The sequence below is a fragment of the Rasamsonia byssochlamydoides genome, assembly GCF_041956645.1.
Source record: "Rasamsonia byssochlamydoides strain NRRL 3658 unplaced genomic scaffold VTN77scaffold_100, whole genome shotgun sequence".
In the NCBI taxonomy this organism is placed as follows: Eukaryota; Fungi; Ascomycota; class Eurotiomycetes; order Eurotiales; family Trichocomaceae; genus Rasamsonia; species Rasamsonia byssochlamydoides.
In genome coordinates, this window is record NW_027192483.1 from 1 (window position 1) to 22,665 (window position 22,665).

At 50.1% G+C, this 22,665-nt stretch overlaps 7 protein-coding genes and 1 non-coding gene across 8 annotated transcripts; 4 read left to right on the forward strand and 4 right to left on the reverse strand.

Moving 5' to 3' along the window:
- Positions 1-1,043: 1,043 nt before the first annotated feature.
- VTN77DRAFT_t135 lies at positions 1,044-1,134 on the forward strand. The gene has a single exon. It is a non-coding gene; the product is annotated as a tRNA-Val (tRNA).
- A 2,045-nt stretch (positions 1,135-3,179) lies between these two features.
- On the forward strand, positions 3,180-5,642 carry VTN77DRAFT_502 (uncharacterized protein; the record flags this gene model as incomplete). Its single annotated transcript, XM_069421144.1, has 3 exons — positions 3,180-3,548; positions 3,650-5,555; positions 5,620-5,642. 3 exons carry the CDS (start codon positions 3,180-3,182, stop codon positions 5,640-5,642), a joined length of 2,298 nt encoding a protein of 765 aa, XP_069273472.1.
- Positions 5,643-6,762: 1,120 nt separating this feature from the next.
- On the reverse strand, positions 6,763-7,893 carry VTN77DRAFT_503 (uncharacterized protein; the record flags this gene model as incomplete). The annotated part of the gene is made up of 1 exon (XM_069421155.1): positions 6,763-7,893. One exon carries the CDS (start codon positions 7,891-7,893, stop codon positions 6,763-6,765), a length of 1,131 nt encoding a protein of 376 aa, XP_069273473.1.
- A 752-nt stretch (positions 7,894-8,645) lies between these two features.
- VTN77DRAFT_504 (uncharacterized protein) lies at positions 8,646-9,232 on the reverse strand (the record flags this gene model as incomplete). Its single annotated transcript, XM_069421166.1, has 2 exons — positions 8,646-8,864; positions 9,194-9,232. 2 exons carry the CDS (start codon positions 9,230-9,232, stop codon positions 8,646-8,648), a joined length of 258 nt encoding a protein of 85 aa, XP_069273474.1.
- A 107-nt stretch (positions 9,233-9,339) lies between these two features.
- VTN77DRAFT_505 (uncharacterized protein) lies at positions 9,340-12,207 on the reverse strand (the record flags this gene model as incomplete). The annotated part of the gene is made up of 12 exons (XM_069421177.1): positions 9,340-9,934; positions 9,992-10,056; positions 10,108-10,209; positions 10,275-10,548; positions 10,601-10,939; positions 10,997-11,277; positions 11,329-11,414; positions 11,459-11,477; positions 11,565-11,581; positions 11,814-11,870; positions 11,999-12,115; positions 12,171-12,207. The coding sequence occupies 12 exons, from the start codon at positions 12,205-12,207 to the stop codon at positions 9,340-9,342; spliced, it is 1,989 nt and encodes a 662-aa protein (XP_069273475.1).
- A 426-nt stretch (positions 12,208-12,633) lies between these two features.
- On the forward strand, positions 12,634-13,606 carry VTN77DRAFT_506 (uncharacterized protein; the record flags this gene model as incomplete). The annotated part of the gene is made up of 2 exons (XM_069421188.1): positions 12,634-12,688; positions 12,768-13,606. 2 exons carry the CDS (start codon positions 12,634-12,636, stop codon positions 13,604-13,606), a joined length of 894 nt encoding a protein of 297 aa, XP_069273476.1.
- Positions 13,607-14,093: 487 nt separating this feature from the next.
- On the forward strand, positions 14,094-14,928 carry VTN77DRAFT_507 (60S ribosomal protein eL31; the record flags this gene model as incomplete). The annotated part of the gene is made up of 3 exons (XM_069421199.1): positions 14,094-14,186; positions 14,574-14,648; positions 14,725-14,928. 3 exons carry the CDS (start codon positions 14,094-14,096, stop codon positions 14,926-14,928), a joined length of 372 nt encoding a protein of 123 aa, XP_069273477.1.
- A 1,874-nt stretch (positions 14,929-16,802) lies between these two features.
- VTN77DRAFT_508 (uncharacterized protein) lies at positions 16,803-21,498 on the reverse strand (the record flags this gene model as incomplete). Its single annotated transcript, XM_069421210.1, has 3 exons — positions 16,803-17,401; positions 17,600-20,931; positions 21,377-21,498. The coding sequence occupies 3 exons, from the start codon at positions 21,496-21,498 to the stop codon at positions 16,803-16,805; spliced, it is 4,053 nt and encodes a 1,350-aa protein (XP_069273478.1).
- Positions 21,499-22,665: the final 1,167 nt, after the last annotated feature.

A 22,665-nucleotide genomic window follows, 5' to 3' on the forward strand; every position in this document is an offset into this window, starting at 1 on the left:
CCTACTAGAGCTATACCGAAGTATACCAATAGTAGTAAGATGTCTTACTGACCCTCCAAGTAAGTATCTTAGTAAACGATTGATATTGAGCGCGATCGAAGGAAAGACTAGATACATGAGATTGATCATTCTTTTATGTTTCTTCCCCAATATACCATTTCGTATACCTTCCGACGGTATATCCTGATGGTATACTCATACCTTATCACGTGACCTCCTGACGGTATACAGCTGATCACATGACCCGTGTAACTGTCCTGCCTTGCGGGGTATTGTTTCATCATGCATTGCTGTGTTGGACAGCTTCCCATTTTGTTGGCTCGTAACAGTGATATATCGAAGCGAGAGCGACCGGCCCTTTCCTAATTCAGAAGTACCACGTGATCACGAGTCACCTGACCAGACTTCTGAGCCGCGCCGTCACACTAGTTATGTTATTAATTTATTACTAAATATCTATCTATGGTTTTAGGGGGGATGTCACGGTCCGAACTAGGCGGTGCACTAGACGGTGAGGCATATGTCCGGCAGAATCCGTGAGATATCTCGCTGGACCTCGTAGATAGCTTCTTTCTCCCCCAGCTTAGTCTAATGTAACAAACCCAAATCCCATTAGCTAGTAGGTTTATCTAGAAGCTATGAGGCAGTTCAGAACGAAGAGACTAAGCTGGGGGAGAAAGAAGCTATCTACGAGGTCCAGCGAGATATCTCACGGATTCTGCCGGCCATATGCCTCACCGCCTAGTGCACCGCCTAGTTCGGACCGTGACAGGGGACTCCTAGGTGAGTTGTACACGCGTGTACAACAGGTGTTCATGCGTGTACTATAGTGGGTCATCTCTGGGTCACATGACTATCATGTGATCATTAACTGCTTTCCTATTTAAATTTGCGCTAAACCTAATAAGGTTACTTGTGTTGTATGGGTTGCTAAACCTCTCTAATGAGCTTTGTAGAAGACTGCTTTAAGAGTATAGCTGATATATATTGCTTATTTTTGAGATCTCTGTATTTTCTCTGTGAAAAAGACAATAATAATATCTGACCGACTGGCCCAGTGGTTAAGGCGTCCGCTTTACAAGGAATTAATTCCTGAACCGCGGAAGGTCGCAGGTTCGATTCCTGCGTCGGTCAAACCGTTTTTTTTAACGGCAATGGATCGCTTTGCCTAAATAGGAAACTCAGCGTCACCCAAGTGAACGGAGTACTCCGACAGTGCAAATAATAATTTATAATAGGATAGGATAAGATAGGGGCGGGACTACGTACTTCCGTTCGTTTGTTGGCCAGACAGACACTCACCAACTCACTCAGCCTTACGTGTTAAAAAAAAGAGGGTGGTGTGGTGGGTGTAACACTCTTTTTTCAGCCGCTTCATCCTTTTCTTTTGATTGAAACGGACTTCTCCGATCTGATCTGCTGACAGCCTGACCTGTGAAAAAGTAAAGTGAAACGGTGACATTCTTCTTATTCTTCTTCCTGGGGAAAACAGGTGAGAGGGGATTGGATTCGAATTCGAATACCTAATCACTCTGTCACATCCTTCCTTAGGATCCGCCAGGCCAGCCAATTGAAGGCCTCGTTCGACCACGTCTTGTTGCAGATGCCCAAAATAAGAAAGGACTCGGACTCAGACTCGGACTCTGTGTTGGTCATTAAAATAGAATCTTAGCGGGGGCCTCTCGGCGACAGCAAGAATGACCTCACAGGGCTATAGCAGCTCCATGCATGATGGCTGCGGGTAGATTTAGATGGGTGGTTCGGACTCGTCTCGGCTACTCCGTAGTTTAGTCACCTTTTCCTTTCCAAGAAAAACAACCACCACTGTTCTTGTTAACATGGTTTGGTGGATCCATATCCATCCAACTTCGTCAAGTTCACTCGTGGTCGCGACGGCGGTCGCATGCGGGTTCCTTGCAGAATAAATGGATGGAGGGGGGTCATACATCACTTCATTGGCTCTCCGGATCCCACGATGAGATCAGCATGTTGTGCCACGTTTGCCCTGCTGCCCTGCTGCCTCCACCTCCTATGATCCATCGGCTTCTGTCTCATCTTCAGCCCTTCCCGCGTGACTGATGCAAAGGAAGGCCATCCTGCACGACGGTTGGTTGGGCGAGTTTGTACGCTGCTGTTTGGCAGGTTGTGCTTCTGCCTGCCCATTGGCTGCCCGATCGCTGTCGGTCTGCTGTCCTTCTGGCTGCCTGTCCGTGTCGTCGAAGCATTGGTTGGGTCCTCGCTGCAGAGCTAGACGTGAATTAGCTAAAGAAAGACACAGAGGATTTAGATTTAGATTTGTTTTGCTCTGCTTTTCCTTTTTGTCTGTGTGCCTGCTGATCGTGGCGGACATTTCCTTGCAACCTGCCGAAAAGATAGCTTCAGCTTTTTTGGTAATCATTAATCCATAATCCATGTATGGTATATGATCCATATATGGCCTTTGTATACCTAGACATCCAATCTAGGTCGGTGATGGAAGTGGAAGGGGGGCGTATCCGTGTCCCAGTTCAGTTCGGTTCAGTTCACAGCAGCGAAGCGGAGACCGTCTCTAATCCTTGTTTTCCTTCCTCCATCTTTTTTTCTCGTCTTTTTTTCCCTTCTGCCCTAGCTTAATGATATGATACCCTGTTCGACCTGTGGCTGGACCCATCTTTCGTTTTGACGAGAAACTGGTCGTGTGTTTCGAGCATTTTCTGGCTGACAGGCTGCAAATCGTTTGCGTATTTCTCTGGCTTCCTTCCGGTTTGGGTTAATCTTTGGGACGAACGGACGGACGAATTTGCATTTTTATGGCGTCTATTTGGAGTGAGGGAATCGGGTTATAGACGGTATTTTTCATTGTCGATAAAGAAAGGGTTGCCAATTTCAGGGTAGTGGTTGTTTTTGATATCAACGTATGTTGCTCTGTGACGACTGAATTGTGACCGGAATAATCCGCTGACTGATTGTTCAAGATATATATTGTACGATCTTTGGCTCTGAGGAAGGCAAGGAACGTGGCAAGCAATCTGTGCTTTTGTGAAGGTGCTGTCTTGATTTTGATGTACTGAGGCAAGACGGTTCAGGAAGGGTTGGAAGAGTTGCAAGAGCTTCAGGTCGACGGGCTTTTCCACGTTGAATCGCTGTTTCTGAATCGCTATTTCTCTCGCAGTGCTTGACGTAAAGAATTGTCAGCTAGCATGGCTCAAGAAGAAGAATTCTGGGCGCCTGGCGTCCTCGACGCCTGTTCAGATGTCAGCGGCTTCGCGTCCGGCCATCTGTCGTTGCATGACTACCGCAAGTTTCTGTCCCAACCGGAGGACATCGACCTGCCTGACGAGCTCAAAGGGCGCACGCTGAGGCGAAAACCTGCTGCCTCAAACCTCAATCCAGCACGAATCCGCCAAGACTCATCTTTCTCTTCGCCTCTGTCATCACCTCCATCCAGTCCCCCTCCCCTCTCTTTCTCGCAGTCAGTGATCACTCTGCAGAGTGAGAACGAGACTCAATGTCCTGAAACTCCGCTTGGGAGACTTTCGACGAGATCGCCATCCCAAGCAAAGCGACTGGTAATCGCTTCTCCCCTCTTCCTGTTATGATTTCGTGTTCTGATACCCAACTCGTCTCTCACTTTGTCTTGTTTGTCTTCGCTGATTGATAAACTTGTCAGCACACATTTAGGGACAGACTTAGCCAAAGTCGTCCACGTATCCTACCTATTTCATCTCATAAGAGAGCTTCGTCCGATACCGCCCTGCTGGGAGTCGACCAGTCTAGGACAACCATCACCTACGAAGGGATCTCGTTCGAGATAATAAACCCTCGAGAGTCTCTCGACGTGTCGAATATTGTCTCTTCGACGCACCGATCCTCCGAGGTATCCAGGGAGACCACGACCATGACGTCGTCATCCCCGAAACGTCCGTCGACCGTCAGGTCAGCACGATCGATCCTGGAAAACATTCCCAATCCGACTTTATCAGTATCCGAGAATTCGAAATTCCCGAGTCCGTCTCCAGGACTGTTAGAGGCAGATGATCCTTTCGTGGCACTTCCCAACCTCATCGACCTTCCCAGGAAGACAGCACATCAATCATCCGTTGAGACGCCAACACGCTCGACCAAAAAGGCTCCTTCGCATATTTTGACTCAAAAGGTTTCCCAGCTGTTTGGAAGCTCCAGAGGCAAATTCCGGAGACTTTTTTCGCCGGAAAGCAAATCGAGCGATGCGAAGAGTCAAGAGATTTTGGATCGTCCAGAATCGGGAACAGAGAGCTATATGACAGCCGGAATGGAGCTCAGCAACATGGGCCAACGGTCGACGTATTTGGGCGATATTGATGATCAAAAACAGAGTCACAGTTCACAAGGCTGCGTTGAGATGTCGAGCACAGCTGAAAGTAACCAATATCAATCCGCTAGAAGCACAGTAGAGCATGCCAGCAGTGATTCTTTCCATGACGCTGGCTCTCGTGAAGTTCCTGAGGAACCACAGGGTCTAGAGCCTGTCTCTGAAGAGTTAGTCGAAGCTGCACTGGATGTAACCCTGGCAAACGGAGATGCTCTGGTCCGACGTCGACCAATTCCCTCGAATGCGGAGTATCGTGCCAATAGGTACCATACCGTTCAGTCAGCGCTGGCTGAGGAGAGTTATTCGATCTTGTTCCAGGATATCATCGGCTTCCTGCAGTTGCCTTCTGACCCGGACTCAATTCAACCTGTTGAGAGTCAGAACCATGACAGCGTTGAAGAAGTGTCGCTTTCGTCTTCCGCAGCAGATCGGGATCTGTCGGGCCTTCCGGGTCTTCAGCAGTATCCAAGCAGAGCACGCAGCATTGAAACTCAGGACAGTCTGCCACAGCCAGCCGGACCAGTTCGTGAGAGCACCAGGGCTTCCATACGTCCGTATCTGCAGCCAGTGGCTGCCTTCATGGCAAGGAGCAGTGTCTCCAGCATCTACTCTGTTGAGAGCGAAGTTAGGGGACAAGAAGAGACGAAGGATGAGCAGGAATGGGAGGATGTGGATGACGACGAAGAACCAAACCAGGAGATGATCACGGAAGGAGATCCACTGCCTCCAGCACCGTTTTCTCCGTTTGCTGCTGCTGCTGCTGTTGGTGAACCTTCCGGAAGCACAAAACAAACTACAGAATCGTCTGAGCAGGAGGCATACGGATTACCACGATTCATGACAGGAAGCAGCTTGGCCAATGTCACCAGTCACGGCAGTCTCAGGCAGGAGACGCCTACTACACCTGAGACTCCCACCCCTCGTGCACCTAGACCGGCACATCATCCCCGTTGGGCTCATCATAGAGATTCGTTGCAAAGCCATCGAATACGCTATGCGAATATGGACTGCCCTGTGCTTGTGCACCTCCCTAATCCAGATACAATCAGCAGAATGAGAGCGGCAGAATCACCCCGTTACTATGCCAGTCTGCAGGAGCCGGGATATGCAACCTTTCCTAATGGATCGTACACCACTACTTTTGTCTCTGCAGGTGGCAGCGAGCAAAGAGTGTTGTCTGGAAATACTAGTCACAGGATCAAGAATACTAAGAAGCGCATCAAGGGTAAGTTCTGTGTCCTTTATGAATTCATATAGATATGATAGCTAACATCATCCTTGCTATCTAGTTCCCTGCTGCTGCCAACAGTGAGAAATGCTTTTTTTTTCTTTCCTTTTTTTAGATCAGAGTTCACTTAGGTAGTTGAGGGAGTTGAAAAGTTGAGAATACAAAGTGATGAGTTTTGTTGAGAGAATGAATGACTTGGTCTGTTACTAGAATTTGATAATGTGTAAGGCTAGTAATATGCATGGGGAGGCCACCCCATTAGTAGATCTGCACACATTCCATAGGTGAGATTTCTATGCCCTGAACCAGATACGCATTGGGAGACCACCTCGTTAGGACATGAGCACATATTCTCCAAACACAGAATTTTATCTCCCTAAGTAGATACGCATGTGGAGACCGTCCTGGCATCAGATTATACAAAGGACAAAGGACATCTTTTTTTTGGTGCCCAAACCTCACATAGGCTTAAAAAAAAAGGTGCAGAAGGAGAACACCACAGCATCAGATCCTGCCATACACTCCTCCTTTTCCTTTTCGTTTCTTTGTGGGTGTGTCTCAGATCATTTTGAAAAGAAAGAAACTCCTTTTGACACCACACCTCCTTGTGATAGAGATGAGATTAATTACCTTATACCTTATTCATATCCATGAAGGATCAGGATCAGGATCGCAAACTGCATGCATGCACAATCTCTCAGTGCAGCAGCCTTCTTATTAATTAAGATCTTGGAGGATCACATTCACGAAGGATAGTTGTTTGCTTTCTTTTCCTGTTTTCGAAAGGTCTAAAAAAGAAAAAGAAAAAGAAAAGAAAAATAGTAGGAAAAAAAAAGAAACAGGGAAGTGTTCAATAACGCTCCTTAGTTCTAATTCTGTCGCTATTAAGCTGGTATAAATGAGACTTTTTTTGTCACAAAGAAAACAAAACACCGACCCAATGCGTCACTGAGTATGTGCGCAGAAATCCAGCCCAACCAGACCCAACCAATCCAATTCCAATCCCAATCAAATCCAATCCGTAACTCCGTCCTTGTAAGCAAGCAACGCGACCTGGGTATTGACAATCTCTAGCAGAATTCTCCCAAAAAGAAAAAAAAAAGGGCAAAAAGGGCAAGGCAAAGTATGTACTGTACATGCGAAGATTATGCATCAAAAACAAAAGAAAAGGAAGAACGAAAAAAAAAATATGGAGGGTATCAAGTCAAGACGAATTCGACCCCGGACTCGAAACAGGCGTTTCAAACATCATCGATGTGAGAGCCGCATTGACGTGACTCTTCCGTCGAAACGTCTGCTCACTCCTCATCTTGCGGAGGAAAAGATCCCGAGCGGAAGGGCTTTGATGGTGGTTGTGGTGATGGTGGTGATGGGACCGCGACTTGCCCACCTTGCTCCCTACAGAAAAGGATGCGGCTGACGCGCTCTTTCGTCGCGCGGTCGATTCCAGCGGAGACCGTTCCCGTGAATCTAAACCTGAACCTGAACCCGAACCCGAGCCGAGGCCAGAACCGCTGACCTGCCGGTTCCTGGTCGCGCTCGTTCGGCTCAGGATGGATGCCCTCCGTCGCGGAGGGGACAGTTCTGGAGGCAGCGAACTGGGATGGCAGTCGTTCCCCGCATCCAAGGTCCGACGCTCGTTTTCTTCCGCCAGTAGTGCCAATCGAATGGCGTCTATACCGGCAGGAGCACTGCATTGCGCGCGAGACAAGCGTTGCCGGTATAGACGGACAATCCGTTGCCGCTCATCGCGGTAGTCCGAGAATCTGTCGTCGGATAGAGGAGAGGAAACCGACCCCCGATCCTGATGGTAACGAGCCGACGGTACAGAAGTTGGGTACAAAGAGTGCGCTCTGGAAGAACTCGAATACGCTGACTCGTAGTATCCTTCATCTTCATCTTCCTCCGCGGGGATTGGTAGGCCGTAGGCGGCATAGGCACTCCGTGGCCCTGGCGACTTCGGTGAGAGAGGAGAGACGGGAGAAAGAGGCGGTCGGAATTGGTCATCGCGACGCTGACCATCAACATCGCTAGAGTCACCTCCAAGAGTATGAGCGTTAAGTTTCTCCGTCAACGTCGACACAGAGATGCGACGACAATATCTTTCGTATGAGCTCGGTATAGACGTCGGAGGCTGAGGACGGCGAAGATAAGAAGAATGAGACTGTGTGAGAGGTCGTGACCGACTGGGTACGCAGGACGGTGACGGAGAGCGCGAGGAGAGAGGCGAGATCATGGAGCTGTCGCAATCCACCATGATTCTGTCGTCCCCGTCGACCGTCAGGCATCCAGGCCTGTCGGCCAACGGGGCGGAGAAGGAGAAATTCTCGAACATGCTTTCAGACGGTGCAATCACGTTCTCACAAACCAGCAGGGATCTTCTTCCAGAAGAAAAACAATATATATCTTTGAAAACGTCTTTGGTGTCAAGTTTCGCAGGTTTCGAAACAATGTTCCAATCGTTTGGTACCTAAGTCACCGCGGGGGCGAATCCTCCCGTCCGATAGGGCCAAATTCACATCTGCCAGTGGAGGCAGGAATGATAACGATCACAGGCTGGCTGTATTCGGTAGAGAGTTGGAGATGTCCAGATATTTGGAGGAAGATTGATAGCAGAACCATGGGCAAGGCCAAAGGATAATATTCGGTTACGCCGTTCACCCTGAGCTGGGCCGGAAGGGATAGTCGGGGACGCTAACTAAACAAACTATTAAACCGGCAGCCCACTGATCCGGGGCCGATGGGGAGAGGGCAAAAACGGAGTATTACTCCGTACTAAAAACTTATCACTTCTTCGTTAATCGTGTCCTCCGAGGCATTCTCCTAACTATCTTAATAATAATTAACGGAGGACGGAGGACGGAGTATACCCTGCCTACCTATATCTGAGCCGTTATGTGGCGCAGACAGGGGGAAATGAAGATTTTCTTTTTTAAATTAACGCCAACCCAGGGGCTTACGGAGGACGGTCTTCCGATTCTGGCCGTAACTGAAGTTTAACGACGGAGTACATACTTAATGTTCTCCAAATTTTCCTCATGGTTCTTATCTGAATTATCGTTTTGATGGATTGAAATTTTTTGCCTCTTACCATATCGAGCTATTCTCCGTCCCCAGAACATTGGTGGATGCTACCTGCGTGGCGCATGAGTTGGGGGCAACCTCGTGGCAGGGAAACGGGGCGGGCTGATTGGGGCAAGTGCCAACAAGCAACGGCTTTCGGCCGGTGTCAGCCTCGGCGAGTCTCTGGCCCTGTTGGGAAGGCTGCGCCGCTGTCCCTGGCTCAATCGGAACATGGCCGTGAGGCTGAGGTCACTAACCAAAAAATTCTTAGGCAAACCTAGAACGAAACGAAGCAGTCTTCTAGAACGAAACAATCTTCGTCATGTTGGAGAATGGACAGCAGGGAGATCGCCTATTATTTAGTCGTGATTGTGAATGTTTCTGTTCTGGCCCCATCATGGTGGGCACATTATCGTAACGTTAACCTCGAGAAATGAACGGAGTACCGATACCAAAAGCTTGGGTCATTCTTCCTTCCTGGATTGGCTTTGCTAGGGGACCTGCAACGATCGGGTCCCGCTGGCCGGGCCACTAATATAAAGTCTTAGCTGCTTCCATCGAGTATTCCGTACTCCGTACTGCGTTCTCCGTATTCCGCCCCGTTGGGCCATATCACCAAGACGTCGTCCACGATCATAGCTAATGCAACCTGAAAATGTCGTCATGATCATGATCATCATTAGAAGTAATACTCCGTATTGAACCTGGGAAAAGGGCTTCAAGCCCACCCGCAAAATCCAGCAGAAACAAGCACAGCAGCGACCGCAGCCAGCCGCCTCAGGCCTGCACTGTCCGAGGAACACCGGCTTTCACCGCTGTTGTGGTGGGACGCCGACCCGGATCCTGTGGCCGTTGCAGATGCTGCAGCTGGCGTTCCGTAGGTTTGCTTGGCTGGGTCATAATCGACACAGGCAGTTGCCAGCGCATAGCTTGTCGAGGCAAACCCGACCTGCGTGGCTGCCGTCTCATGGAACCCTTCAAGCTCCAGCTCGAAGTTGGCTAGTGCCCCGACTTCGAGATCGACTGAGGGCACAATGCTCGTGTAATTGCCCAAAAGATTGTCCAAAGCTGAGCTGGCAGCGCCTTCTGCGCTAGAATTGGACAATGCCTTGCAGTTTTGATCAACATTGGCTAGCTGGGTGACATTGACAGTGAGGGTGGGTAGCGACAGGTAACCTCCGATGCCTCCCGTGATAGAGCCAGTAACCGTGCGGATTCCCAGAAGGATCTGGGGTTTGAAAGTCACGCTCAGGAGGAGCGAAACCAAGGCAGATGTGGACTCCAGGGGAAGAGTATGAATTGTCGTTTCATTACTTCGAATAGCCGTCAGCGATCCAGACAGTAATAGTCTAAAGAAAGGACAGACTTACAATCCAGAAACAGTGGAGTTTGCCAACTCTGTCATGTTAATCTCAAGTCTTGAATTATCAGGCACCTACAAACGTCAACATCACGCTGAGAACAATTTTTTTTGAAAGTCACTGACCGACAGGTTCATGCCGTATGTGAAGTTCAGCGATTCAGCGAGCGTGATTCCGGCGACTAGCTCAGGGGCGATCAGCGGCCCAAAGGCAAGCACTCCCGGGATCTAAAGAAGGTTGACTTCGATCAGCAATCCATTTCATGGAATCGGAAACCTTTTCAAGAGCTCACCTCGAAAGGACTGAGTGGAATGGTAGGTAGGCTTATGTTCAGGGACTTCAAATCCTGAGATGCGGAGATGGCCACTTCCAGCTCGATGTGCGCAAAGAGCCCTGTCGCCACTACCTCCACGCTACCATGCTCGAAGAATGCTATGGTCTCGTTGACCGTGTCGATTAAGCTATCGATTGCATTATCAGAATCATGGAGACTGAAGGAAGCTTCCGAAATTTCGATCGTGCCGCCTATTGAGCAATTCTTGCACGATAAAGTTATTCCCTGGGGACTGTTGTCGTCAGTCTTTGACTCAAGATGGCACCACCTTCAGGCCGCCTTACATTAACACCTCAGCTAGCGGGTTCTGAGGAGGAAAGATCAACTCATCAACCATTTGTACATTGAGCGTTTTGGTGGCTGTGGAAGGAAGTTCACTTGTTACCGAAGGAGCGGTAGGGAAAGAGACCGTTGGTGTCACGGAGCCCGTCAGAGCGATGGTGGTGGTGCTGGTCACTTGACTCTGCTGTCTTCTTTCTAGTGTCCGTCGATGCATCTGATTCTCCGAAGGTTGTCTCCGGAAGAAAGACACATGTGTATCGATGAAGGCGTCTCGCCATTCGCATCGAGAGACCTCGATATGGACGGCAGAATTCGCTGCATCAATGACAGCTTTGCTCGCTCTGGAATTGCATTTAGACCGTGGATAGATGAGTACGGCAGAAAGAAAAGGCTCTTACCGGTATGTTGCTCTCTCGCCGTCCAAATTACAGCCGTCGTGGGCCGTGACAACGATGAAGCTGCCATTCAGGTTGAACGATTCCTTGACTGCATCAAGCCCTCCGGGAGCATGGAAGAAAAGGGACATTTGCGAGGTCGAGCACACGACATCCTTCAATTCAGTTTCTAGTTCCTCGACCACCAAGATTGGTTCCCGAGACTTCACAGACAAAGATGCCGCAAAGATGGAATCGTCAACAGCATCATTCGCCTCGTGAAGATAGTGGAAGACTGCTTCTTGCTGGAAAAGGCCAAGCGAGGATTGTGATCTGCTCTCCAATTGTGAACTCACAGTCGCAGCAGAGAGCTTTCGTCGGACCTGAGGCGAAGCCAATGACTCGCGAAGACCGTACGGGCTCAAACCCTTTCCCAGGATCCCTTCAAAGGAGTTCAAACACAATACTAACAACAGAATCCGATACCAGGACATATTGCATTCAGCTGCCAGAGGTCAGAATAATACAGACCGAGGGGACTCAATGTCAATTCAAGTTCTCGCCCCAGACAAACTACCAGCAGGGCACCTACGTGAGAGTTATATTCTACTACAAGAGCAACACGATGGCATTAGTGCTGACTCCCGCATCTCTAAGGAGTTCTGCATGTTTTCAGACATATGATTTTTTTTTCTTATTTTTAGGTGGTGTGCAAGGTCGATTTGCTGAACGATCAATCAACGATCGCGTAGGGACGCTGATGTTGGATCTCACTGCAAGCAACCTACGGAGTACTGACGAAGTACTGCATGATATCCAACGACGGAGACGGGTAGGACACGGAATATCTTGCAGCTCATCTCAGTAGCTCGCCCAGAATGCGCGGTTCCGACAGGGTCTGTTAGATGTTCTTTCCAATTTTAGTAAACTACACCAGGCTGGCGACGCTATGCCGCGAGCTGAAACTCGCGATGACACGCGGGCAGCAGCCGCTTTGCTGCTAATGGACGGAACAGCGGAACCAACCTTTAAGCGTAAACTTGGGCTCAAGGAAGGGGTTCAGCTGAACGTCCATCGTGTCACGAGTTACGGAAACCGTCCGTTTTGAGCCGCATGGACAGGGGCCAGTCAGGGGGGCTCTTCCTAGAGCACTGTTAGTTAAGTGAGCAGGAGACACGGAGGAGGCCGTGTAATCAACCTTGCAGTGTCAGGCTGTGAGCTTGATTTTGTACCATCCATCGTCCTTTGTCTGGACCAAGTGATACATCACCGGAAGAACCGACTGATAATTCTCAACGGGTGACCATGCAAGGACAGGGACATACATAATAGAAAGACCTTACCGAATGATGTGAAACGTACTCTGTACAGTGTACTCCGTTCATCACCCGAGGAAAGCAAACCCACGTGCAACTAGTGTCTTCTCCAGCCTCATTGAGCAGAGTCCATGGACCATAACAGGCTTAATTTACCTAGGTAGGTAATTAGAGGCCACGAGGCTCGGACGTCTCGGCCCAAAATCCGATGGCGGGGACTCGTGCGTCTGACCCGCCCCCACGACGCCTGCATGACTCCTCCAGCAGACACAGCGCCACCAATCCACAATCGTTACGGCATAGACTGCCATCGCATGAATAACTGTCATAATCTATCAGATTGCCATGGCGACTCTCCTCAAACGGCCGCTCAAGCTCGCGCTGGTGCAGTTGGCGTCAGGTATGCCCGTCCAGACCTGGCGGCGACTATGGAGTGACTCCGAGTGAGCAAACCAACTGACCCTGTCTGTTTCTTCAAGGCGCCGACAAAGCTGCCAATCTGAGCCATGCCCGCACGAAAGTCCTCGAGGCAGCCAAGGCAGGGGCATCGCTCATCGTGCTCCCTGAATGCTTCAACTCTCCGTACGGCACGCAGTACTTCCCCAAGTACGCGGAAACGCTTCTCCCCTCTCCCCCGACGAAAGAACAGTCACCGTCGTTCCACGCATTGTCATCACTAGCGGCTGAAGCCAAAGCATATCTGGTTGGAGGCAGCATTCCGGAACTCGAGCCCACGACACAGAAATACTACAACACGTCGTTGGTCTTCTCGCCGACGGGAGCGCTGATCGGCACGCACCGCAAGACGCACCTGTTCGATATCGACATTCCCGGCAAGATCAGATTCAAGGAAAGTGAGGTGCTGTCGCCGGGAAACAAGGTCACAATCATCGACCTGCCCGAGTACGGCAAGATCGGACTCGCCATCTGCTATGATATCCGCTTCCCGGAGTCCGCCATGATCGCCGCCCGGAACGGGGCCTTCTTGCTCGTCTACCCAGGTGCCTTTAATCTGACGACGGGACCGCTACATTGGTCGCTGCTCGGACGAGCACGAGCTGTGGATAACCAGGTCTATGTGGCGCTGTGCAGTCCGGCGAGAGACATGGACGCCACCTACCATGCATGGGGGCACAGCTTCATCGCCAACCCAAATGCGGAGGTGCTGGCAGAAGCAGGGGAGAAGGAGGAGATTGTCTACGCAGAGCTGGACAACGAGACGATCGAGAATACAAGAAAGGGGATCCCTATCACCACGCAGCGCCGATTCGACGTATATCCTGATGTCAGCGCTGGGAAGGTAAGATTGGAAGAGTAGTTGTGTTTATACAACTCGATATCATAAAAATAATTCGCGATCTACTCTTCATAACCTTATTCCGTAAATAATATCATTTCAAGGCAATCTCAAGGCAGAAAAGATACTGCAATAACTTATCCTCTGTACACTTGCGTTGTTGATATGATACTGCTAGATGTCCGCACCAATCAGCTGGCCCCGAGCGGTGGAGTCGACAACGAGCGCCGGCGCTCGATTAGTCACGTGACATACCACAACGAACCAATGGGAGAACGCACTAGCCGGTAAGCGAAGCACACTGACAACCGCGAATTTCAACGTCCAAAAATCGCATCTCGAACGAAGTTCCAGCGTTCTGCAACGACGTTCGACGACCATTGCAGCCAACGACAGCCCACCGACACTGTCACTCCTTCCAGTCAGTATCAAGACATCATCATTTCCTTGCATTGCTAGCAGATTTGGATTCCTACTGACATCCAGCCCTTGTGATATACTTACAGCCATGTCCAGCAACGCCAAATCCGGGAAGAAGGGCGGGCGCTCTGCCATCGCCGATGTCGTGACGCGCGAGTACACGATTAACCTGCACAAGAGAGTATGTTGAAAAATCAAATCACCAATCCAGCCATCCATCAACCCTTTTCTGTCCTGTTACGCGGCCATTCCGATCTCCGTCGTTTTCGCCGAAGCGTGGGAAATTTCAGTTTCCGGAATTCTCTTCACCTTCCGCCGAACGGCGAAGCTCGAAGCTCGAAGCTCTAGAGGAAAGAACAAGAAGACACCTTCTCTGAGTAGAAAGTGTCATATGGACGGAGAACATTGAACAGAGAAAAGAGAAGACACAAATTAGTTTGATGAAGTCCACCTCTATGGCCGCAAAAACAGAAAGAAAAAACTCTTTTTTGAGCACACTGCACATACACACACAAAATGGCATTTGGGCGGAAGACTAATTTATATTCTCTTTTCTCTGAATAATTAGGTGCACGGTGTCACCTTCAAGAAGCGGGCTCCTCGAGCCATCAAGGAGATCCGCGCTTTTACCGAGAAGGCTATGGTGAGTTGACTACATTCCTACTCATCTACTTTCTTGTTATATGGCATCATCTAACGCATAATTTTGCTGCTTCCAGGGCACCAAGGACGTCCGCCTCGACCCGCAGCTGAACAAGAAGGTCTGGGAAGCCGGCATCAAGGGCGTCCCCCGCCGCATCCGCGTCCGCATCTCCCGCAAGCGTAACGACGAGGAAGGTGCCAAGGAGAAGCTGTACTCGTACGTCCAGGCCGTCAACGTCAAGAACCCGAAGGGCCTGTCCACCACCGTTGTCGAGGAGTAAACGGAAGCACTTCGCTGAGCTGTATTTTCTTGTTTGTCTCATCTCGTCAATGGTAGTGGTTCAAATACCAGGTTTTCATTTTCATTTTCATCTTTTCCGCTACCTTACCTACCTAGCCAGGTATACCTATCTTTCATGTATGCTGCGGGGTTTGATTGGACGGGAAGAAAAAGAAGGGTTGTTCGTTCTTTCGGGTCATGAATGAGCCAGAATGGAAGGAAGGAGAGATATATCCTGTCCCTATGGATAAAATAATATCCCTTCCGAAAGAAAACAAACAACAACTTGTAATGAAAATAAGTCAAATCAAAATGACAAAAAAAAACAATTCAAGTCAAGCTAATAAATAAAGATACCCTAGCACTATAACACCAAGGGAAGGAAACTCTTTGTTTCTTTCTGGCTGGCTGGCTGGCTGGATTTACGCTATGATTGCAAACGAGAGAGAGAGATTACTCGTAAGATATCTGTCTGTGCCTTGTAGCCATACGTACTGTAGATACATACGTACAGTACGGACAGACTTTGCATGTAGTGAGTGAACTATGTGTCTGTCTGTCCGTCTGTCCTCTGTACATACATACAGTACTCGCCCGAATTATCGGAAAAACGAAAGCATAGCACAGGACAGAATAATCTTTCAAGCAAGATTATTTTCAAAGAAAAATTAAGGGAAACAACAAAGCCTGTTATGCTAAAGATGCAACGCCATATTTTGCTTGGGTTCTATCTATTATGTTATGAAGTAACGCAATGCAGTTGATGATACTATCGATCAAAAGAGCAGACGGGCAAAAGAAGAATACAACAAAACGAATACAACAAGATCCTGCAGTGCCAGAAAAATTAAGGGGATAGAATAGAAAAACAAAACAACGCTATGCTCGGGATGCAACATGTTTTGACGCTCTGTCGGTTTCCCCCACATATGCAATTCAATGATAGGTACAAGAAAATTGTTGTTACACATCGCAACGAGAAACAAAAGTAGACAAACCAAGACCATGCTTATAGAACCAGGGCTGCAAATGCAAACAAATGCTTGACAATCAACAGAACAATACATCAAAATAAAGTACCCAGAATCAAGTCCCAAACTCTATCACTCCGACAGTAGAAAACACCCTGAAAGGGACGCCAAAAGAATAAAAAAATTCCAGGAACCAATCCAACCACAGGCGCTCCATGAGTAACGAAGAATATCGACAGTCACGATGGCCCAGTCAACTCCGAAGAGGGCAAAAGCAGCTGCCATTTGGCAAACCCAGGGAACTCAGCACCGACCCGACAAGAACTCTTGGTTGACACGGGTATCGCCGTGCCAACTCCTGGCGTTGAGATCGCACGAGTGATAATTGAGGCCGCCGATCTTGCAACAACGCCGCTAACGCAAACACCAAGCTTCCCGAATCCCCCTCGTTATCCAAACTTTCGGAGGCCTGCGAGTCGTGGCCTAGATCATTTGAGACGGGGTTCAGCCCGAACCGCAGGTTCACAGCAGAATGTCTGCCAAGTCGTCGCAGACGCAGTAGCCTTTCAACGGTCGGGCTTCATCGCCCCTTGGCGTGTGTTGAGCGTCGGTCAGAGCGATGTCGACAGTCGCAATCGCCCAGTCAACTCCAAAGAGGAGGGCCTATAGCAGCTGTCACTTTGGCAATATGTACATTTTCAACGGTCGGGCCTTGGCGTGCGCGTTGCGGTCAGAGCGATCAAATTGGCATGCGACAGTCGCAATCGCCCAGTCAACTCCAGGGAGGAGGGCAAAAGCAGCCGTCATTTGGCGATAAGTATATGTACACGTTCCGCGCGGCAAGGTTCGAGACTGACGGTCCCGTGGCCCAATCGACTCCGAAGAGGAGGGCCAGGAAAGCCGTTTAGCCCCGCAAGGACCGTTTGACATCCTCCAAAGCCTTGCCCAATTTCTCGGCATCTTCTTTCGTTTTGACGCGAAGCGCCCAAGGGTCCAGGCCGGAACCGTCAGCTCGTGGCACTCCGAACTGGATACTGTTGTTCGACACCTTATAGTCGATGGCTTTCTGGATGGCAGTGTTGAGTACCACCTTGCCACTGGGATCCGCCCGAAGAACGAGGCGCGCGCGTCCTTCTTGTCGATGTTTCAGGACCCGGAGAGGGCCAACCCCCTGAGTTTCCCAACCCGATTTCTGCTGGTATTTGAGGGCACGAGCACGCGTCACAAATACGACATCTTCGTTTTCTTCACCCGCGTTGCCCACGAGGTCGACCTGGGGATCATTTGAGTAGTCCTTCTCCGCGCCATCCGTGTCCTCCGCCCCTGTATCCTCATTCGAAGCAGGAGCGGAAGCAACCGTGCCGGAAGCAGCCGTGCCTTCATTTGCCGCTGCCCCGCTGGGACCCCCGAATAGGCTCGAAAACGGTTTCGGGGTCGGGGTCGGCGTTGGGGTTGAGGTCAGTGACGGGACCGAGACAGAAGGCTGAGAAGTCGCCGGCGGGGCTGTCGGAAAAGAGTCAGCAGCTGTCATCAGATCTTTCATGCTCCAAGTTGTATATCCCTTGGGTACAGGGGCTCCAAAAGAATTAACAGCAGGGATTATCCATGTTGGGGGAGCTGGGGATCCAAATGTTGGGGTAGTGGGGGAGCCGAAGACACTGCCAGTGGAACTGAAACCGGGTGTAACAGGGTTGCACATACCGCTAGCCGGGGTTCCTATTTCACGTAGGGGTTTTCCATCAGCGCCGTGTTGAATGCGGTCGAACAGGCTGCGACCGGCACTTGGGGCCGAGGGTGTAGCAGGTGTTGCTTTTTCGTTTTCAGCATCCGAGTCATCATCAGCGTCATCTTCAGCCGAAGAATTCGCAGCGGACAAATGTCCAAAAAGGTTGTTAGACGTAATGGGAGGGGTGCTGCGCTGGTTGTCGAAGATCGACGAGGTTGTTTTAGACTTTGGATCAGTGGCAGCTGAAGTGGCGGCAGCCGAATGACCAAAGAGACTGCTAGACGTCACAGGGGTACTGGGAGAAATCTCGGAGACCGACGAGGTCGGCTTTGGCTCTGAATCATTAGTAGCGGCCGCCTTGCCAGAATCCTGGCCCTCGGCATCATCTTCGATGACAAATCCTTTTCCAGGAATGAATTTGGTACGCTTGTTTGCAAGACTCTCAAGTTTCTTCCGCTTCTCGAGCTGCGCCTCGGCGTCTTTCCGCTCCCACTCAGCTTCATCTTCTTCCTCGGAGTCAAAGTCTTCAGCTTTCCGCTTTTCTTTCTCTTTCTCAGCTTCTTTAGCAGCCTGCTGACTGAACTGGGCGAAGAAGTTTGTGGCCTGCGCAGAGCCAAATTTGGGGAGCTCGAAGGTTGGCTTCGATGGAGAATCAGTGCTCTTGTCGGTGGTAAGCGTCGATGAAGAAGACGGGCCCTGGGTGGTAGAAGTGCTGGTCGGGGGAAGTGGTTTGAAGCCAGACGATGGCGTAGCCTTGAACACATTGGAATTGGTAGACTCGGAAGCGGAAGGTTTAAGAGGAGAGGATGCCGAATCTTTCTCGAAAAGGGATGCAGGTTTGGATTCAGATGCGGGGGACTCGGTTTTCTGGAATGATTCCGCACCAGATTCAGCAGCAGCCTTGGAACTGGCAAAGGAGCTCGCGAATATGCTGGCAGTCTCCGATCGCGTTGCAGGCGTGCTCTTCGTACGCTTGCCGGACTGCAGACTTGAGTCAATGCTGGAGTCCGTATCCTCAGTCGCCTTGCGTTTGTTGGGAGAGCTGGTAGGGCTTGGCTGGATCCCGGACGAGAGAGGTGGAGTTGTGGTAGCTGGCTTAGTGTTCACATTGTTCACGGCAGAAGGCTCAGTGGTCTCAGCAGGCTTTGCTTTCTTCAGCGAAGATTCCCGGACATCGGCTTCCTCGTCCCGGTTCTTGCGTTTCCCAGGTACAGTAGAAATCGAACCAATCGGCGCGCCAATTGTCTCACGAACACGCATGTAGAATAGCACAAGGACATCAAAATCATCTTTTGCAGGATCGAGCTCGGAGATCTTGCGCTTGAAAGATTCGTTCAGCATCTGTACCTTGTACTGCAAGTCGACATCCGCCGCCAACTCTTTGCTGAGGCCAGGAGGAAGTCTACGCGGCCCTTTGGTTGCAAAGGATGGCTTCGGCACCGCCCCCTTCTCCGGCGAAGACGGGGCCGCAGTTGTAGTTGGTGCCGGGAGAGACTTTGGTTCGGGTTTTGGAGCGAAAAGGTTGCTCGGAGCTTCCTTTCCAGGCACATCAGATGCTGGCTTCGCAGGCTCTGTCTTCGATGTAGCGGAGAAGAGGGATTGAAAGGGCCTGTACTCAGTGTCACTAGGCTTAGTAGTCTGGCCAAAGAGCGAATTGGTGACAGTAGAAGTGGTAGTGGCAGAAGCTTGAGCTGTAGTCGCTTGAGTATCGGTAGGCTTGGTCTGACCAAAGAGAGAGCCAAAGGCGGGTTTGGCTGGGGTTGCAGCTGTAGTTGCTGGAGCGTCACTAGGTTTCGTGGTCTGTCCAAAAAGGGAACTGGTGACAGTAGAGGTGGCAGCGGCAGAAGCTGGAGCTGTAGTTGCTTGAGTATCGGTAGGCTTGGTCTGGCCAAAGAGAGAGCCAAAGGCGGGTTTGGCTGGAGTTGCAGCTGCAGTAGCAGGAGTATCAGTAGGCTTTGTCTGGCCAAATAGAGTAGTTCCAGCGCTGAAAGCATTGTTGGTTGGAGTCGCAGCTGCAGTCGCAGGAGTATCCGCAGGCTTGGTCTGACCAAAGAGAGAGCCAAAGGGATTGTTGGCCGGAGTTGCAGCGGTAGTCGCAGGAGTATCAGCAGGCTTGGTCTGGCCAAAGAGAGAGCCGAAGGCAGGTTTGGCTGGAGTTGCAGCTGCAGTAGCAGGAGTATCAGTAGGCTTTGTCTGGCCAAATAGAGAAGTTCCAGCGCTGAAAGCATTGTTGGTTGGAGCCGCAGCTGTAGTCGCAGGAGTATCAGTAGGCTTGGTCTGGCCAAAAAGTGAGCCAAAGGGGTTGTTGGCCGGAGTTGGAGCGGTAGATGCTGGAGTGTCACTAGGCTTAGTGACCCGATCAAAAAGCGACTTGCCAGCGCTAGGAGTGGCGTCAGTCGTAGTGGCAGGTTTGGCACCGAAAAGTGACGGAGTGGAAGCCTGCGGGGTTGAAAAAAGGTTTTTGTTCTCAGTGCTCGGGGTGCCGAAAAGAGGCTTTGCAGGAGAAGTTGTGGTCGACGCTGCTCCGAAAAGAGACTGCGAGGCGGGAGCAGTAGTAGGCGTGGCTGCGCCCGACTTGGCTTTCCCGTCAGGTGAGGTCTGCATCGTGTCACTGGCGGTACCAAACAAGCTCTGAGTCTTCACGGCGTCACTAGAGGGAGTGGACTGGCCGAAAAGCGATGTCGTCCTAGAGGTGTCGGAGTTGAATAGGTTGAATGAAGGAGTAGAAGTCTGAGTAGTAGACTGTCCAAATATGCTTCCAGTAGTACCAGTCGTTGCTGGAGTAGTTTGAAAAATCGAGGTACTGGATGTTGATGTACTATTGCTAGGAGCACCGAACAAACCAGTTCCTGTGTTCTGAGAAGTTTGGGAACCAAATAAGTTACCAGACGATGCAGCTTGAGCTGGCTGGTTCTGACTCGGGTTGGTAGCAGGTGGGAGGTTAAAGATACTTCCTTTGAAGCCACCGAACCCAGATGTATTCTGATTCTGGTTCTGGCTTTGTCCTCCAGTGCCGTTCAAGTTAGCAAACGGGTTGCTGAAGCCTGCACCGGAGTCAAAAGAAGCAGAGAAGTTAAAGCTTGCAGAACCACCTGAGCCAAAGGTGATAGGTTGTGATCCGTTCTGGGTTGGATTTGAACCTGCACCTGGGAAACTCTGGGACTGACCAAACGTAAAGCCGTTGGAAAGTCCGGGATTCGGAGCAGAAGATGTAGAAGGGACGATCGAGTTGAAAGGACTGGATGGTTGTGATGCTGCAGGCGTTGACACAATATTTGGACGCGTCCGCGATTTGATCGCTTTGATCCTGCCGTGACAGTTAGAATCACGTCTCATTAAGCAGTCTTTTCAAGATTTCAACAGAAAATGTAAAGAGTTCGCGGAAGCAAGAGCTTCGGTATTGCAGGAGATGGGTAAAGCGCCAAATCGAGAAACGAAGCTGGGAAACGAAGCTGGGGAAGTAGAGATGATGAGTAGTAGTGGTAGTGTGTAAGTCTGAAAGAGGGGGGAGAAGACTGGGGACAGGATGTTTGTAGAGGGGCAGGACGCGAGAGTGAACGACAACAAGTGACAGGACAACGAAGCAAGTCACTGGTTGGTGGGCGCATTCACTGGCGTAGGCAGAAAGACGCGTCTGGGATATCTGGAGGAGCAACCTCGATAAACAATGCTGCGCGCAGCACAAAGAACAAAGAAGAAAGCCCCCGACTAGCAACAGGTCTTCAAAACAATTCTTCTTCTTTTTGACTTACTTTCTATTGGCCATCTGGGCCGCTGTCGCCCGCTGGGGCTTATCATCTGGTGTGCTCGACATGTTGAAATCGATCCCGTGGCTTCTGTCTGCGTGAGGACCTTCCAACTGTCGTTTCGACATCAAAACAATCTCGCCTCTTCCCTCGCCGCTAACAAGCGCAGAGAAATCCTAGCGTCGATTCGATTTTCCAACAATAATAACACGCGTACAGGTCGTTCTGGTTCTTTTCCAGTCTCCGACGAGATATATCGTCCCTGTCGCAGTTTTCCTTCCCAGCAAAACAGAAACGACCGCGATGCAAATCCTCAACAGCGCCGTCACCTTCTATTCCACGGACAATGCCGACTCAGAGTCGGAAAAAAACCCGACAAAATTAATTGTCCGTTCGACTAGCTAGGCGCGCCCAGTAGAAGAAAGTTCGATGGAAGTTATCTAGGTAATCAACGAGATGATCCCGAAAAGGGGCGAAATAGACTGCACAATCTCGTTCAAGGAATCAAAGACGTGTCTTGATGAAATCCCTCCGGACAATAACGACGGCAAGTCGTAACGTCGGCGCGATAAAACGGTGAGGTTTGTGGAAAACGCGAGTAGCGTCAATAATCTGGAACGGAAGAAACAGGGTACGGAGGACCGGCGGAAGCTGATGAAAAGGCAGAGCAGCAGATATGAGCGTTCTCCAAGGATGAGAGGATGTCACGCTTCGAGTATCTTGCTCTGCCTTGGGGTTGCCAGCGACGTTGGAGAGTACGGTGCCTCCCTCCTGTTGTGCCTGCCTTTTTTTTGGTCGGTCGATCGCGACTGCTCGCGGCTCCCGCTAAGAACACGGGGGCGGCTGGCGAAAAAAGCAAGTCACGTGGCTCGGAGGTAAGTTGGCCAGATGACATAATTGGCCAAGTCTAACAACTAGTTAATTATAACCACCTATCGAAAGATGAGCATCAGACTACTCATTACCTAGGGATCTTCTACCACAGAAAAAGATCTATGTGAAAATAAGATATAAGATCTTTTTGCTAAGCGTTTTGTTATTATCTTGCGTAGTTTGTTGAGGCCTTTTTCTAGGTTCTTTGTTTACGATTTCAGAGCGGTGACCTTCCAAACACTGCGCAGTCAGTCAGTCTATGACGTTTCTTTGGAGACGATGGGGAAGATGGGCGATTATTTCAACTTATTACCGGCTTCAACTTTGACATGAGTCTTCATAGTTGGCAATACTAATCTTATCATGATTTCTTAAGGACACGGCAATATGGTGTGTAAAAACGACAACAACAAAAAAAGTGA